This window comes from Cavia porcellus, unplaced genomic scaffold (assembly GCF_034190915.1).
Source record: "Cavia porcellus strain 051 isolate PalLab524CR breed Dunkin Hartley unplaced genomic scaffold, mCavPor4.1 scaffold_11, whole genome shotgun sequence".
NCBI lineage: Eukaryota > Metazoa > Chordata > Mammalia > Rodentia > Caviidae > Cavia > Cavia porcellus.
In genome coordinates this window covers 81541897-81560823 of record NW_026947494.1, presented here as the reverse complement: position 1 = coordinate 81560823, position 18927 = coordinate 81541897, and the positions used below count along the sequence as shown (strand labels likewise).

The following is an 18927-nucleotide window of genomic DNA, read 5'->3' as shown; positions in this document are numbered from 1 at the left end:
CTCTTTCCTTGAAATCCTTGAGTACAACTTCGTATACTGTAGCATTAAGCATATCAAAACAATGTAAAACCATTTAAGAGAATGACAGCATTACAGAGTATTTAGAATCGACTAACAGAAAACGAACAATGGTTTCTGTATAATCTCCTTGTCTTTAAAAGGTTTTTGCTTATACTATCGTACATAATAAAATCCAATAAGATACAACCTATTTAGACCATTGGAGACAGAAGAACAAAAGCTAGATGAGACTTCAAAACAAGATGATACTAAATCAGTATTACCTATTAAGATGTCATTTTCTCCAAAATAGCTGTTCCTATCATCCAATCTTCTCTGCCTCATTTCTGTTGGGCTCTTTTTCTGTCAGTAGCTGTCAGTTTGTCTTCTTCATTTTGTTCTCTGCTCCATTCCTTGTGGCCTCCCCGCCACTGTTTCTGGATTCTTTGTATTTTTCTTTTTTTAGAATATCCTGCAATACTCTCTGTAGAGTTGAATTGGTGGTTGCAAATTCCCCCAGTTCCTCTTTATCCTGGAAGCACCTTGTTTTTCCATCAATTTCCAGGGACAGTTGTGCAGGATATCTCAATCTTGGCTGGAGATTATTATCTTTCAAAGCTTGAATTATTTCCCCCCATGCTCTTCATGATTTGATGGTTTGTGCAGAGAAATCTGCTGTAATTCTGATGGGTGCTCCCTTGTAAGTGGTCTGTTTCTTGTCTCTGACAGCTTTTAATATTCTGTTCTTGTATTGAATTTCTGGAATTTTTATTATTATATGCCTGGGTGTTGCTCTGTTTGGGTTGTAGGTAGCTGGGGTCCTGTATGCCTCATACATCTGAGTATCTTTTCCTTTTGCTAAATTAGGAAAATTCTCCTGGATTATTTCTGTGAGTAGCTTTTGTAGTTCACTTGTTTGTATCCCTACTTCTTCTTTTATGTTCTTAATCCTTAAGTTATGGATCCTCTTATCATCTTCTTGTCTTTGTATTATTGCTCTTTGTTTATTTGTTATTTTTAAGAAGTTTTTCATTTCATTCTCCCATATTACAAGTCTGCCCTCCAGTTCAGATAGTCTGTCCTTAGTTTCTTTCAAGCTGTTATGCCAGTCTTCGATAGACTTCTTAGTTTCTTGGTAGTCCCTTTGAACCTGCTTCAAGTACTCTATGCTTTCTCTATTTTCTCCATCAAACAATTCTCCCCTCTTTTTCTGTTCTTCCATTCCACCATCTGTTTTTTCTTGGGTGGTGCTTAGCATTTCTCTAACTATTCTGCATACTTCTAGCTTCAGGTCATTGATAACTTCATTCCTGAATTGATCTATGAGGCTCTGGAGATAGCGCTTTATGTCTATTGGTGCGGTGTCTGCTATTGCCTGTTTCTCAGAATTGGGGGCCGAGGAGCCTTTCTTGTTGCTGCCTCTTCCCATATTCTCTGTTCCTTATATATGCAAGCTTATATAGGAGACCCAGCTTCTCTCCCTGTCAGCCACAGCCTGATCGAATTGCGTCGCTTAGGTGTTCCCGCCCACTGCAGCGCACCAGGGAGTTACGGACCAGGCAGCCTACAAGGGGCCCGCCCTTCCCGGCCACCGTCAGGCTCTGGGATCTGGGTTGGGCCAGCCTACCGGGTCCACCAGCAGCGTCACGCAGGCCAGGCACTTTTCACCAATCCTGCCTGAGAGGGGGATGTGTGGCTGGAGTCGCCACCACACCCTGCTCCCGCAGGACTGCCCGGGCCCAGAAAGTCTTCCGCTGGAGTCAAACTGTGGTAGAGTGTCAGTTTCTCTCACTCACCTCACCACAAGTCAGTGCACGTCTCCCTGCCCGTCCTGTTTTCGACTCCGTTCGCAGATTCCCGTTCCCTGAGCTTCTGCGCGTCTCTCTCCGTGCCGAGCCGCTGTAGAGGCAGGCAGCCAGCCGCCGCGCAGCGGGAAACCCAAATCGCAGCTTCCAATGGTGTGGTCTCCAGCCTCCACATTGAGGCTTTTCTGTTCCTGTTTTAGCACCAGGACTACATTCTAAGTTGGTTTCTCTCAGCCCAGTTCGTTCCTGAGTCAGCAGAGCATATCTCCACCTGCTTATGTCTCCTTACTCCGCACCCTTCCTGACTTCTGAACCAAGCCTTTCAGAGAGCCTCCGTAGTATCTGTTATCTGTCCACCATGTTCTCCCGGAAATCCGATTCACTAACTCTTGAAAGCAATCAGACAAAAATGTCTGTCACCCTTACAAAGACAGAAAATTTATAAAACTGTTTCAACCAATGATATAGGAAAGGCTTTTTTTCTTAGCTAAAATGTCAGACTTTGAGACAAACCCAATTTGGAGACGGAAACCCACAAGAAAACATAAAATATGTTTTATTATTATTATTTTTTGAACCAAGGGCCTTCACACTGAGCTACATACACCCCAGCCCTCTTCATATTTATTTACTTTTTATCTTGAGTCAAAGTCTCTGTAAGCCACTAAGTTTCCCAGGCTAGGTTTGAAGTTGCAGTCTTTCTGCCTTGGTCTCTCAGAACCTGGAACTGCAGTTTTGCATCACTACCTCGCTCAAAACATCTGTGTGAATGTAGTCCTAATTTTTAAGTAATTCTCAATTTATAATTATTTATTTATATATGTTCTAGGCTTCAGGTACCCTAGCAAGCAGTGTTATCCATCATGGCATGAAATTTAAGATTCATTCATCTTGAGTAATAAAACCCAAAATGTGTAATTGTTATTGTAAAAAAAAAAAAAAAAGAGGAAAAGAAAGTGCTCTAAAGGATACAACTGCATGTATATTTAAGTGTATAAGATACACTTAAGATAACCATATTACTAAGTTTTTGTTGGATCATTGAACAGAACTGTTTGCAGTCTCACTGTTTGAATGTCCACTTCGTACACTTTAATTTTGTAACCTGAACAACTATTTCTAAGATGACAATGTGTAATCTATTGACTAGTGATTTCTTATTTTTTTTTGAAATTCTGTATTACTTGTACCCTTTGTCTGTTTTGGTTTTTTTTTCTCTCTAAATAAAATTTTAAAAAAGATTCATTCATCCTATGTGGCCAACAGGGGTCTTTTTAAAAAATATTTTTGGTATCATATTTGAGAAAGGAAGGCAACATAAACATAAAATAAAAGGGATAGTTTTGTGAAACTGATGCATCAATGTCTGGTTTGATGGATTTGTTTGCAATTCTTAGTGAGTTCTCAAAATGGTCATCAGATATGTGACATAATTTTATTCTTCATGTGCTCCATGCACAAATGTGCATACTGCCAAAAAAGATGATATAAGTAAGGCATTTTTGTGAAGCAAGCAATATTTGTGCCTGGGAAGACAGGTCATATAGAAGTCCAACAGTGATGATCAAATTTTTCTTTGAGTTGAACAAATGCTACTCTATACATATTTGATAATTTGCACATGATACACTTATGTTGACTAAGAAGAGAATTGCAAATATACAACCCCAAAAATTTTTTTGAGGGAAACCTTGAAACTTATTCTCAAATTCTCATATCAGGATGAAAAGCAAAAATGTTTATTTTCACTGTTCACAGGACTGTGCAGCCAATGTACCAAAATGCATAAAATTATCTGTCATAGCTTGAGCTTGTCATAATTTAAGTTTTATTTTGAAGATTGTTATAGCTTGAAACATATCACAGGTTAAGTTGATTTTCATCTGTTTTTTGTTTTTGTTTTTTAAAACAAGATGATAGGAATTTAACAATGATTGTAATACTGCATATTTTTATCTTCAAGATAGTTGCATCAGATACAGGAATAAAACAAAACAGGAAAATGGAACAAAACACTGGATTTCAAATATAGGACAGCGGGAACTCCTCCATAGTTGCTACAGTACATATTGTTATCCTCCAAATAGACCACCAGCCTTAGGCCTGCAAACTCAATCAAACAATTCAACTATCAAACAGTTCAACTATTAAGTTATTATATATATTTTTTACTTCTGTTACTATCATCTCAGCCTGACTTCCTCCAAATCAGCCCACTGCTCACAGTGGGTGGGGATGCTCTTATCTCCCAGCCTGCACTTTGGCCCGTGCATGGGAAGGCGTGGTTTGGCTTCTTGATTCTCTTCCCATTCTCCATGGTGGCTGCCCGACTCATGAGAAGGTGTGCTTTGGCTTCCTTTGTTTTGTTTTGGTATTTATTTTTTGCGACAGGGTCTCGCTATATACTTCAGACTAAACTTGAACTTGCTCTGTAGCCCAGGCTGGCCTCAAACTTGCAGCAAGCCTTCTGCCTCAGCATCCCAAGTGATGGGATTTTGTGGTTTAGTTTCTTAATTCTCTTCACACTCCCCATGGCAGCTGCCCCTAGCTCATGGGAAGGCGTGGTTTGGCTTCTTGATTCTCTTCCTGATTCTCTTCCCCAGAGCAGCTGTCCCTGACACATGGGAAAGCGTGGTTTTCTGATTTGCATCTTGAAGACACATGTTTAATTCATTTAAATTAGTTAAACTCACCAAAAGTACTCAATTTGAAGCATTTTTCATCTTGAAGCTCTGGCATAACTTTTCCTTTTGACTCCATAATTAATTTGATTTCATTTCATAAATAAAATATTTTCAGCATTTTACCTTTAAGCACATTACTTCAGAAGAGTAAGTGATGTTCCCATAATTAGTATCTATACCTTTTCTTGGTGGAGTGTGGGACTTGGGCTTGAACTCAGGGCCTCTGCACTGAACTACTTCCTGAGAATTTTTTTTTTTTTGAGACATTGTCTCATTGTCACTAAACTACACAGACTGCAATTCTCCTGCTTTAGTCTCCCAGAGTGCTTGAATTAAGGTGTGTGCACCACACCTTCTTAGCATCTCTGTCGTTAAGGAACTCCTGGTACGAGTGACAATTCAATTCCTACCATCTAGTGAAATTCAGTTTTGATGATAATTTGCATATTATTTGTTAAAGCTTTCATGTATAAATTTTTTAATGCATGATGCTGTGGTATTTCATCCAATGTGAGCTGTCAGCAATAAATGCACTGACTCCTTTTACTTTTGTGAGTCCAACCATCACTGGGGCACGGCACCAGCAGCTACATCACACAGGTTGGTAAAGGTTAAAAAAAAACCATTTTAACCTGCTTTCTGCTGTGTCATACAAATCAAGAGATATGGTTGTATTTTTAAATGACACAAAGAAGCCATTTCTTCAGTGACATTGTATTTATTACTATTACTTCCAATAAAAATAGAAAGTTGAACCATAAATATTATCTACTGCTAAACCATAAAATTTGAAACGAGTAGCTTTACTTTCCAAATCTTTTTCAATGCATTTGCCTATTTCTTCAAATTGGTTGGCTATAATCTGGTGAGATAATCTGATTTTAGAAGAAATTCATTATTTTATCTAGACAGGGGCTGGGGATATAGTACAGTGGCATAAGTGCCTATTGGGCAAGTGCAAGATTCTGAGTTCGATCCCTGGTACCGAAAAAAAGGACAATTTATCTGGACAGGTATCAGCTACCGGAGCACAAGCCTATCCTGATAAGAGATCATTTACTTCCTCACTTCATTAGTACTCTACACTACTTTAATGCTTCTGTGTTACTCAGGTACCATGGCCTGCTCCTATAGAGCATCCCTTCTGTGTATAGCTGTGAACTGTGAACTGTGTATAGCTGGGAGGATGCAGGTTCTGAGAGGAAAGAGATTTTATATCTTCATAATTATGGCTCTAACACTCTATATCAACCCCTCAGGAGGCAGGAAAGAATTCGTGAGATCTTTATGTGGAAAAATAACCAAACGAAATGCAGGGTGCAATCAAAACACTAAAGGCACTGACTGCTTACAAAATAAGCACTTCTAATACGTTCAAATTTGGATTTTTTTGTTGTATGTAAGTTGCAGTTTGTTTTGCAAAAAAAAGCCAAATAAATTCCATGTGCCCATCTGAGAAGAGGGAACCCAAACAATGCATCCACTCTGTTAAACACCTGGCATCGATCAAGTGCCAGCTCAGAAACAAATGGTGATGCCATTAAGCATTTGGTGCCAAAAGCAGACAGTGTGTGTTTCGGAGAACATAGTGTGCAGACTCTTACCTGGATGCAAGACACAAAAGGTGGGAAGAACAAAAAAGTGTTGTTAAGAAAATGATTGAAGTCTTGGAGCAACTTCTGAGTGATGCTCTTGCTTTCAGACACCGACTTGAATCTATCCATCTCTTTGAGTATCCCAGAAAACAAGCTGCTGAAGAGCTGTTTTGCAAGTAATGAGTCTCTCTGCAAAAAAATTCAAAACAAAGACAAATTAGCATCTGAAATAAAAAGGCTCTAACTTACCATTTCTATCAGAGCTTTACTTGAAAATATAAACTGTTGCAAACATATCCACTACACATTTAAATTCTGCTTAGAGAGTTTTACGAGGTATTTCACAAAGGGAATATTTGGAATTTAACCACATGTACTAGCTTAATATATGCTACGAAAGCACAGACCTTCAACAAAGAGAGCTAATCAGTACATAGTTATGACCTTAAATAAAATGCCAATTTAAGAATTTTAAGTCCCAGGGCAACCATTTAACTGTTAAACCTATTAAACTCAGTGTTTCAGTTCTATCTAATAGCATGTTGCCTGTTTATGGCTTTAACTCTCCACGACCTCAAGAACACTAGCTTTTATTTGTGTTTAAAACACTGGCACCAAGAACAGTTCCTGTATACACTACTATATTTAGTTTAATGAAGACAAGTATACATGAATAAAAACCAAAACAAAACCATGAACAAAAACCATAAATAAGACATACAAATCTGATTTATTCTTTACTGTTTATTAATTTAAGTAATGCATTTTCCTGCTATGTTGTTACAGTTACTAAAGTATATACAATTTTACAGAATATGGCCTAGTGACATAGTGAGACCCTGACTCAAAATAAAAATTAAAAGAAAGGCCAAAGAGGTATCCCACTATAAAGGCTTTGAGTGTAATCACCGACACTGCAAGCCAAACCAATCAATAACAAAATATCCTAAGAAACCAAATAAATAAAAGTAAGTATCATTCATAACTAAACTACACAAAGATAATCACTGCCACCGTTTGGTTGGCCTTCCACTGACTGACCAGCACATTCTTTTATTTGGCATTGGTTGTCTGATTAAACACATGGTCGGCAGGTTCCCAGGTGTATAGGTACTGCCTGAATGCTATATACAAATTACTTCCTTTTTCAGTGTCCCAAATGCTCACTGGGAGGATAGCTACAGGGGTGATTAAGTGTCATCCTCAGTGCGGCAGCTGTTGCTGGCCACGTACTGTGACGGTGGTTTACATGGTCCTCTTTCCTCCACACAGGCAAGGCTTGCAGTGAAGAAAGGCAGCCCAGGAAGGCAAGAAGGCCTTGTCTGTCTTGCCCACTGCTGTACTCTTGCAGACACCAGCCACTGGTACACAGGGGGAACCCCACAATGACTATTTGTCAAATAAATAGATTACTGGCATTAGAACTATCGGGCAGACTCCTTTCTTAAAGAACAGAAAAAAAGATAGTCTTGCTTTTTCAAAACATGTACCACCTTCATTTTTTCCAAGCACAAATGAGATAGTAGCTTGCGTACAGGTCTCCTGCAGCCATACATTCGCTAACTTGCCCCCATCGTGATACACGATTGTCCCCCCAGTGTGGATAGGGCTCACTGGACAGCAACTGGCCAGGGATGGTGGTGCACACTTGTAACCCCAGTTACCAGGGATGCTAAGGCAAAAGGGCTGCAAGTTTGAGGCTTGTCTAGGGCACTTAGTGAGGTTTTGTCACAGAAAAAATTTTTAAAGGGCACGGGTGACTCGGGAGTTGAGTGCTTGCCCAGCACACACAAAGCCCTGGGTTCAATCCCCAATACCATAAGCCCAAAATCAAAAACAGAAAGAAAAGAGAGAGCGAACTCCACACTCAGTGAGAACTGAATTTTGCCATGTAGTCCAATTTTGATAATCTTTAACCTTTGTCTAGAATGGATCTAATCACTGCCTTAATGTTGCAAGATTTTGGGAGGATCTAAAGTAAGGAAGAGAAGGCACTTTATGACAATAAAAAGGGTACCCTATGAGTTACAACAATCTGTACATGAGACGAGGCACACATGCACACCCACAGGACTGCAGGGAATAAAACAATGAGTCTGCACTGAGGTAACACTGCTGCACCAACACCAATCAAAGCCTAGGTCTTTGATGTGTCCAGTGGGGTCAGCTGATGACGGGTTCATGTACTACATACTATTTTTACAAATTCTTGTCAATCTCTAATGAGAGAAAACATAAGACTTAAAGACAATAAAAGGCTAAACACATGTAATGTGATTAAAATCAGTATTACAAATGGAAACAAGTATAATATAAGGGATTTTACTGGTGGATAGCATAATGAGATTATATATATAATGTATATTTATATAACTTGTTTCTGAAAATTACTTCAATAGAAGTTAGAGTCTTAATCACGCCTTTAAGTGTAAGAACTCAGCTAGAAAATTGCGTTCTTTCCTAAGGCTCTGTTTTCTCCAGTCCTCTATTACTAAGCAAATCATAAAAGAATACTGAATTCATTGATACACAGTTCCTTCTCTGATACTCTCAAAAAATCCACTGTATATAAACAATGATTTAAATCGCTTATTGGTATTTTAACGTTTATAATGATTGTCTTATGCATTATTTCATTCTGACATTACTGAATATGAAAAATAGGTTTTAGCTCCATTTTTAGATGGAGACTGTCATTCAGCACGTTAACTGCCCTGATATGGACATTTCAACTTTAGGGCTGTAATCAGGATCCAAAAAGTGGCAGAGATGGATTTGGAACAGTGATTAAAACAAGTCTACTATTTAGGATTTTATGTGTGAGTGTGGCCTCAGCCATCTTTCCTGAGGAACAGTAGACCTCTAAAGCTGCGAACGTAGCTTTTAACCTTTGAAAAGAAAACAGAGCAATGAGAGAGGACCTGGGCCACGGCCTGCAAGGGGGTGATCAGGCTGCTGTACTTGATCTGGATGTCTGGCAGGTCTCCATGACGGTAACTTCTGTACAGAACAATCTGCGCATCTCGCTTCATTTTCAGTTCACTCTTGATCTCCTATAATCACCAGAACCAACAATGAAGCATTAGAGGTCTTAAGAAAATCAGACTGCGTAAGACAGGAAACTGTCAGGATCTACCTTGAACATAAAGGTGAAGTGGAGGCAACTTTTATTAACCGGTCAGTTCACTGTGCCTTTTAAGTCTACCGTAAATGATAAACCCATAATAAAATTATGATGGAAGGTAAGCACCATTTAAAAATACCCATTACAAAGTATTTTGAATTTTCACAAAATAAGAAAATTTGATTTGAAACTTTTTGAAAACAAGAGGGCTGTAGCACCTTTTTAATTCCCCTAAGAGTAAGCCTCACCTCCAAGGTTGAGTGGTGCCCACTATACCCATTTGTGCCCTTCTGTGTCCAGATACCCCACCAGGCAGAGCAAAGGGCACCTGCCAACCCCGGTCTAGAATGCCTGTCATCAGCTTGTCCCCATCACTTGGTTCCCATCTTTGTATTCTCTCTCCAGAGAGGCTCTCCACTGCTACTCTCCTAACTCAGGTGTTTCCTGAATGAGTCATCACTTGGTTTATTTCTGAAAGTCCATGTTACGGTGTCAGCTCATCTTTTGTGCGGTAGACCAGGCTCCATGAGGTTTATTCCACTACCCTGCACACTGCTAGCACCTACCTAGCACAGCACCTGAGTGAAGTACTCAGATACACGTGACCGATGAGTACATGAGCACCCCCAGGGCCTTCGATGTCTGACTGTACTATTTCTGTTAGTCTCACACTCGATGCCTGTGTCGGGCGGAGTGCACACTGTTGGCTACTCCAGGCTGATTAACTGTTACAAAGACCTTCTTCACATCAAGCCAAAATCTCTGTCTGTGACTTGTGCTCAGTAATCCTGGTTTCTCTCCCTTCTGCTGACCAAATACTATTTCCTTAAGGCCATATTTGCTGGGTTTTAGATTTAATCAGGAGCCCAAAGCTACTTCTCTGAGGAAGCCATAGAGCAGGGATGGTTTTGAACATGCTTTAATTTTGGACTCTAGTCTTTAAAAGAATAATCGTAATTACAGAGACAAGAGCAAGTTGAAAAGTACACTTTGTCCCTCAAAAAGAGAGAAACTATTCAATCACTTTCTATTCGGATTTGAAAGTTAATCAAATGGTTGAAGATTTACAATGGACTGAAAAGATGATAGGGTTTTAGTTCATAGTCTGTGTCAATGTTCTTGGAAATTTTGCCAGTTTCTCATTTATAAGCAAATCTGAAGCTGTAGCTAAGAAATTCTTTATTTTCACATTTTGAGAAATGTAAACCTATTAGTTCATGCCATACTCATGTCTCCATAGCTTTCAGCTGATGAGCCTGGACTGTCTGGTAGCCCTGTGTACCCCTCCCTCGGGCTGCTATCCCCTTGCTGTCCTGTGGGCTGACCCTTTCACAACAGCCCAACAGCCATGGGTCACACATCCACGTGAGTTGTGACTTCCTCCCCGAGGCTCTGCTCTTAAGATAGAGAGGTCAATTCTTTCCGAGCTGTACAATGTAAATTCAGGGAACACTGGTGACAGCATTTTCACCATGGAGAAAGCTGATCTCTACAGAGGAGCTGAACTGCAGTGGGCAGCAGAGCGAAGAGGCACAGCGTGGCCCTGGCAGTCCAGGAGCCAGGCAGACCACAGGGTCAGAAGGACAAAGCTGCACACTGGGATCATGGACATCGCTGACATCCAGAGTGGTCAGAGGATGCTCTGATTCATAACCAGGCTTAATTCACACAATGCTGCTTCTGCAATTACGGTTTATACACCAATATAGAACTAACATTGTATATACCCTACGATATAAAATGCATGTTTCTGACCAGTCAAATTTATAATCAAGATACAAACCTTCGCTCGTTTTTGTTCCACAATGCCCTTTTTGGCATAAATCAAACTGAGTTTTTCTTGGTCCTTTAAAAATTGTCTGCGTAATCTTAGTATTTCTGCCCGGTTGTCTGTACCTGAAGATCATGAAACAGGGTTGGTTACTGACAGTCCAATTAAACATGGGTAACTGACTCAACTCCTTATGGACCTCTAACAGGAAAGCACGGGCTCATCTCCACTTTTCAGTGCTTCTTTAGTGTTTTCCTAAAGATAAACGCACAGGCAATAGCAGAGGAGACAGCAATTCTGGAAGGAGAAGAACAGCAGAGCTGTAACTACCTCAGAGACTCCTAGCTCAGCAGTGGGGAGAAGAGGGATGCTTTGAGGATGGTGGGGGGCTGGACAGGCTTGGGAATGGTGGGGGGGCAGCAGCCCAGGGTGTAAGGTCAGCTCAGTGGCTGCAGTGCCCCAAAGTAGATCTGAAACCTGTGGCACTGCAAACGGGCGGTCCCCAGTGTAACTTCTCTTATGAGAAACCTAAAGTATAAATAATTTTTTAAACAAACATAGACACTAGGAAACAGGGAGATAGATCTTTTGCATATGGGAAGGGTTTCTCCAGAGACAGAGAGTGGGGAGAGAAGGGAGGGAAAAGGGAATAAAAACAGTTAAAATATATTAAGTATATGCAGCTAAAACCCTAAGAGAAATGTGAATATGGTTTAAAAGTGCTAATATTTTAAAAAGCACTTTTAGAAAAAGGCCATTAGCTATAGACATGAATATAGGGATTCTGCCTCTGTAAAATCAACCAAAATAGAACCAAGAAACCAGGAGTCTGAGGGTTATGTCCAGCAGGGCAGCAACTCATTAGCTGTATTACGAGTTCCTAATGGAGTCACCTGGAAACACAAGACAGAAACCAAATGTCACCACACATTTGAAGAAAGCTTCAAATGTTAAACACAGAAACTCGAATAAGTCATAGTTAAGAATGAATGTTAAAGCAAATCATGAAAGAAATAACTCAGAAAATTATCATTTATGAGACAGATTAGAACAGATACCATGGTCATGAATCAAGGACTGGAGAAATGTTGGGAGAACAGAAACAGTTCATGGAAATCAATAACACGCGGACATAACTCAGGAAACAAGGTGTGAAAGAAGAGTGAAGATGTTTCTAGAAAACAGAAAAAAAGAAGAAAGAAAGAAAGAAGGAAAGAAAGAATAGTCTAGAAGCTCTGAGCACCAGCATTACAAAAAGAGAAAAACAAAGAAAACCGAGGTGAGGAAATCAACAAAATCACCCACGATGACACCCCGAAACTGGCATTGGGAATTAGCAGTTTGAAAAGAAGCGTCTTATGCCCAGAAAAACAGATTAAAATAGAGCTGCAGTGAAGGACACTTTTGTAAATTTTCAGAAAAGCACCTACAAAGACCAGACCCTAAGAGGAAAGGCTGAGACAAAGACCGGCAAGGAGGAGCAGGGCTCTGCTTGCACCTGATGGTTCCCAACCTGGAAATCTCAGCTTGCCTGAGTCCAGGTGCTTCTGCCCTTGAGAGCAGTGTGGTAGCATCAGAATCCCAAGAAGAGCCCCCGCTTAGAGCCCTCTCCTCAGCATGCTACTGCAGAGGTGCTCCACCTAGAAGGCAGAACCAGCTAAGGCAGCCAGGGGCACACAGGCTGGAAGATTCCAGGAGGAAGTTCCTAAGAAGATGAAATATCCACATTCAGAGACACAATAAAGGACAAATATTTGACTTGAGAAAATTTGGTGATAAATGTGACAAAAATAACATCAATGTCCGATAAAAAAACCAAAAACTACAAAAAAACAGGATCACTGAATATAGATGAAATGAAGACTAACATAACAAAGCTGGGGGTGAGGACAGAGGCAGAACGACTCAGTGTGTGTGTGGTGAGCCAGTGAGGAAGACCAGCCAGATCTCCAACGTCTGTCTGTCGTGCAAAGAAAAAGCAATTTACAAATACCACTATTTGGAGATATAAAAGTAATGCCAAAACTCAGCTACGTGATGCAAGAGGGTACCCCCAGGATTGGGAAGTTGATACGGAAGATTGGGACTACAGCCCCATTCTTTTAAATTTCTTTCTTTTTTCTTTTCTTTACCCTTTGAGACAGAGGTTCACTAAATTGCGCAGGTGAGGTTTAAGTTTTTAGTCTTCTGACTCAGGCTCCCAAGTACCTGGAATTACAGGCACCACACCCAGTGAATGCAGAACTTCAATTTTAAATTGTATTTTTTTTTCAATAGGAAAGGATATAGTGTTAATTTATTATACTTTGAGAAATGTCAAGTATTCTTATTTACACAAGAACATGTACATACCCCAAATAAGACAGCATGTGAAATATTTAAAATTCATAAACATACATGAGTGATTTATTAAATTAAAATAGACATGGATTTTTCCCATGAGTCGGCACCATTTGCAGACTGTAGAGGAGAAGAAGTCAACAAGAAGGCAAGCCCTCCCTATGAGTCGGTGCCATGTACGGGACTCTGGGGGGAGAACCAGACACTAGCCCCTTCTGGCACATGGGCTGGGGGACCAGAGTCAACACCCCCACCCCACCCCATCCTGTAAACAACTGGCTGATGCTGAGAAACACAGGCTGAGAGGACAACTATTGAGGTAAAGCACAACTTAATGCTTATAATGTTTAGTGTTTCACTGGCTTTGCAGGTCTAAAGCCGATAGTCTGACCATCTATTCAGAGGACAACATTATGCAATATAGCATCTATGAAGGAATCTCCCCTGAGGGTGGTAGCCATCGTAAATTCCCTATTATCTTGTTTTAAAGTCCTGTATCATTTTCATTGTTTTGTTTGGTTGGGTTATATTCTGTTTTGTCTTGTTTCATTTTATTATATCTGATGGTACCAGCAGCTATTTCAAAGATAACAAGGTATATTATGGTAGCCACTTTGGATTTACTATCTTGTTTTGAAGCCCTGTATTGCATTCATTGTTTTGTTTTTACTAGTTCTATTCTGTTCTGTTTTGTTTAATTTTTTTACTGTGTCTGAAGTTATGGGAAGCTATTTAGAAGACAACAAGAGGTATTATGGTAATCGTTGATTCCCTATTATCTTGTTTTTAAGTTCTGTATATCACATTGTTTTGTTTTGATTGGCTTCACTGTTTTATTTTGCTTGGTTTTATTCTCTTTAAAATAAAAACTGCACATACACAAAAAGAGACATAGCTTCTGGCATTTTACCTACTTAGTTCTATGAGGTTTTCTAAAGCCATTCATAAAACTCAAGGAAAAAGGTTCCAAGTAGATTTTACCTTTTGCTCTCCTTAAATTCTGCATGTATTCTGTCTTCACCACAGCACTAAAATTGTAGACAGGAAAACCCTGGGGAGTGGTATGAGCCCTGAACAACTGCTGCTGTCCTCAGTGATTTGCATTTGATCCTGAGCTTCATTTCCATTCAGGAAAGAAACTGGCCAGAGTCAGTGTCCCCATCATCACTAACTGGATGGCAGACGTTCGCATACCACCCTTTGGCGACGTGGAAAAAGGAAGTCTCAGTCACAGAAGCGGTGTCTGCCCTGGATGTGAGACCAGCAGTGGGGAGGGTAACTGAGAGGCAATGGAGGGTGAGAAGGACGCTAGGGTTTTAAATTGGACCGTCCAAGCTTACGGCAGGACCAATGGCTACACGCTAGTGCAGACCACAGGCCTGATGCAAAGGAGAGGATTGGCTGGCGAGGAGGAAAGGATGGAGAAACAATTGAGGGGCACACCTGTAAACTCAGTCTGCAGCAAAAGGACAACTGTATTTCCCCTCTCTAAAGGTAAGGTTAGAAAAGTATGGAGAAGCCAGATTTGTGACGAAAACTATGAAAAAGAATAGTTAGGAGTGAAGTCTCTTTTAGTTCTTAGATTCAAAAAGAGGAGTTATTCTTGTTTCTATTCCTGCTTCTATAAATTTAAATGTATATACTACACTTCCTTAGGTTCTTTCTGTTGTTTTTGTTTTAATGTTTCATTCACTACCAGAGCTCACTTTGAGTGAACTTTTTGGGTCAGGGATACAGCTTAGTGGCACAGCACTTGCCTGGCAAGAGCAAGGTCCTGAGTTCCAGGTTAACACCCCTCCCCAAACAAAACAAAACAAAACTGAATTCTTCCCCTGGCCTGTGGGCCTGTGAGCCTGAACAAGTCTTATGAGACTTTTTCCTCCACCCCTTTGGCATCCCATCACGCTGACTGGGGTTCACCCTCCCCACACTCACAATGTGACTATCCCCGGTCACAGCGCCTGCCCGCCCTCCTCTCTCCACCCGGCGTGCTCAGAAACATACCTTGCACCTGCCCCTGACTGTTCACCTGCGGCTCCTTCCTAAAGCGCGCCCACCTCCCACAGGCCTGTCCTCCACCTCTGCACCTTCATGATGACGCCCAGTGTGTTCTGAACGCCCTTCACCGGCCAATGCAGGGTCTTGCGGAGAGCGCTCCGGAAACACTCGCCAACTGCTGAGGCCCTCCCGCCTCCACATAGACCGCACACTTCATCTTAGTGCTTTTCGGTCTCTCCCTTCTCTATCACAGGCTCCCAGGTGTCTCGCAGCGGCCCCTCCTCCACTCAGGCTTTCTGCACTTTCTGCTTTCCTCACTAAGAGTTACTTGATGTTACCTGTGGGACTTGGCATGCTAATTTCACCCTATGATGATCACAAATTTTTTTTTTTTTGTCTTTTTGTTTTTTATCGGTACCGGGGATTGAACTCACGACTGCCTGCTTGTAAGGCAGGTGCTTATGCCGCTGAGCTAAATCCCCTGCCCCGATGATCACAAATTTACTGTCTTATCTACTCTAATACTCCATAAAGTCACTAAGCAAAATTTTTTTCAACTTAATAGTTTTTTCTGAAAGACCTAAAAAAAAGTGCTTAACACAGTAGGTGCCCAGACATTTACCGAATTAAAGTTTAATGGTCTTAATCGGACAGTAGGTTATTTTAAATGTGTTTCAGCACATTACTTACCACCTTTTACTTTGTTATCCACCTCATCCCCGGGAAGGCTCAGCCTTTTTTGCCCAAAGTCAGGTCCCACTGACTTCCAGGGTTCTCGCTGGAACTTTTCACTTCTCTTGTGGGCAAACAGCAAGGAAGAAGACAAGGACTCAGATGAGGAGGAGGAGACCGTGTAATCTACCAGTGGGTCAATACTGCTTCCAGTCAGCCAATTAAAAGAGCTTCTTCCGTCTGCAACAGATAGGACAGGAGCAGTGAGCATGAGCAGCCCCACACAGCCCCACTGCAAGGGCAGAGACATCCCCTGACCACCTGCAGCTCTGCGGGCCTCCCGCTGAGTGCCCCAGACCAGGTGCCTGAGCCTCGGTGTCCTGCTCCCTCTGGCCTCTGTGATTATCAAATGAATTATAAGTTTATATCTCTTCTAAGTGCTCAGATCCCATCATTCCTAATACCAGTGCTACAGAAATTCCATTCAATTTTTCAAATTGCTCCTACTTCTAGAAATAACAAAATATGAGAAATACAAAAAGTATTAAGTGTTTATGGGTGTATAAAATGATTAGGATATTTTACTCTACACTTAGTACCAAGGGATTGAGGCATTCAAGAAAAAGCAGTATACTATAATCATAAATGAGTTTGATCTAGTTTTACTCTGCTTTAAAAATATGATGCTTTAAATCTGATGCACTATTTTCTGGATGAAACTTAACCTAAAAACTACATAAATTAAAACCATCGATGGTTTTCCAGTCAAAAATTTTCTTCTTAAACAACGGTAGGTAGTAAGATACACATAACATTTTGCATTGAAACCGCTGGAGCCTATGGTTCAGTGGCAGCATTCCCATCTCCAGGACCCCTTCCTCTCACAGGCCTGAGGCTCTGTGCCCACTCCCTGCTCCTCCAGAGATCTGAGCTCCCCATATCCTCTCTCCTCTACAGGATTTGAGTGTTCTGGGAACCGCAATCTTTTTCCCTTGGATCAAGACATCTTTCTTTGATTCTTAAAACTTTTCGCTATTATCACTTTACTTCTCTCACAAAAGGTCAAAGGTCTTGCTGTAACAGATGTCTGCAAAAGTCAGGGCATGTATTTGCTGGTTACCTGCAGTTTGTGTGGGGGTGAAGTCATACTGCTGCTGAGTGGCCCTTACTTGCCCAGCCTTTGGCCCCTGAGCTGGCAGGGAGTCTTCCTGGGTGCGGGACTGCAGAGTGCTCGGCGAGGCCTGGGTCTCAATGAACATCGGTGTGAGCACCGTACTTCGGAAACGCCAGTCAGGATCAATGGTGTACTCCTGCAGGCAAGCAAGTTGAAAGGACACAGTGCTCCTCTAGAGCGAGGCTGACATATTTCCATTCAGAATCCCACGGTGTCATGCGCAGCTGTGTACTATCATTTCACATTTTCTGTGAGATACAACCAGAGGGTCTTTTCCAACGAAGTTTCAGCAATTCAAGCAAAACTATTCTCTCACCTTTGATATTTTGCATTAGAAGGTGAAAGCATACTCAGGAATGGAACAGGACTGTATCATACCTGCTATAGGTCACACTATGAGGCTCTCCTGCAAGAGAAGCCAAGCACATGACAGCCCAGGTGGAGCATCCTAACCTGAAGATCCAAAATCCAGAATGCTACAAACCTGAAGTTTCTGAAGCAACGACTTGATGTCCCCTGTGACAGGTTGCAGTTAAAATACAAACCCACTAAAAATAATTGTGTAAAGTCACATCCAGGCTATGTGTATAAAGAGTGTATGAAAAATACTGCATAAATTTATGTCCAGGTATGTGTATGAAGTGTATATGCATTGTAGAGGTGCAAGCCTGTAATCTCAGCACTCAGGAGGCTGAGGCAGGAGGGTCACTGTGAATTAAAGGCCAGCCTGGGCTACATAGTGAGTTCAAGGCCAGCCTGAAATATATAGTGACACTCAGTCTCAAAAAAAAAAGAAGTTATATAAAAAATAAATTTTGTGTTTACAACTAAGCCTCCTCCCTGAGATATTTCCTTGTGTTTGTTATACTAAGATGCTGAAAAATCAAAATAGTTAATTAAAAGATAGTCATTAACAAAAAAGTTAATTAAAATGATAATTATTAGCAGTATTGTCATTCTGTGCTTAGCTCGTTACCCTAGTAACCAAGCACCAACCACACAGTTACAGATTAACTGACCGCGACGGTCATGCTGTTCTGTATGCGTCGGTTACCCCCACCCCAATAACCTGTTTGCTGTGTCAACTTTTGTTCCCCTTGTAAGAGACAAATGATGTTGTACCAACCATTGTTCCCTTTGTGAGAGACAAATGTTCCTGGAATTGGCAGACCAAGGGCTATGAATTGGCTAACCACCCACTGTGAAATGCCTCTGACCTCAAGCAAAGGGGAACAAAGGCCCACCTTGTTTCTGTTTCTCATCACTATGTACTTATGAGCTAATCACAAATGACCTAAAAAAATCAGTCAAAATTCTAACGCAGTTGCACAGCTTTGCAAATTCCATCTGCAATTTGTCGTTGGGCCAGCTAAAATAAAAGTGCTTCTTTTAAAAACGATGTCATCTTGCCCCATTTTTCATCTTGGGGGGACTTTTTGGGGAAGTACAACAATGTATATGCAAATATTTCAACACTCAAAAAGATCTGAAATCCAAACCACTTCTAGTCCCAAATGTTTTGGATAAAGGATCCCTGACTAGTAGCAGGAATGTCAGTATAAAGTGGAAACCATCAGCCTACACCATAAGGAGCCATCTGTCAAGGTGCAGACCTTTGTGACCATTATAGCAGCTGCAAAAAGCATAAAGTTTGCACATCCAGGGTAGGAGAAGTAATGAGCGGGAAAGAAATCTAGATGCCATCTGAGAAGACAAGCAGCATAAGCCTCAAGTGTCTTAGAAAGGAATGTGTGTACATCCGAA

At 41.0% G+C, this 18927-nt stretch overlaps 1 protein-coding gene across 6 annotated transcripts in view; it reads right to left on the bottom strand.

The window, feature by feature from the left end:
- The window catches only part of Prkdc (protein kinase, DNA-activated, catalytic subunit), a 169808-nt gene that overhangs the window by 40913 nt on the left and 109968 nt on the right, over positions 1 to 18927 (bottom strand). For all 6 annotated transcript variants that reach the window (XM_013148466.2, XM_063258530.1, XM_063258533.1 and 3 more), the window contains 5 exons: positions 17110 to 17299; positions 16008 to 16229; positions 10992 to 11104; positions 9006 to 9137; positions 6094 to 6273 (listed from right to left, as the gene is read on the bottom strand). In XM_013148466.2, coding sequence (XP_013003920.2) covers positions 6094 to 6273; positions 9006 to 9137; positions 10992 to 11104; positions 16008 to 16229; positions 17110 to 17299 — 837 coding nt within the window. The remainder of the gene's footprint in view (positions 1 to 6093; positions 6274 to 9005; positions 9138 to 10991; positions 11105 to 16007; positions 16230 to 17109; positions 17300 to 18927) is intronic.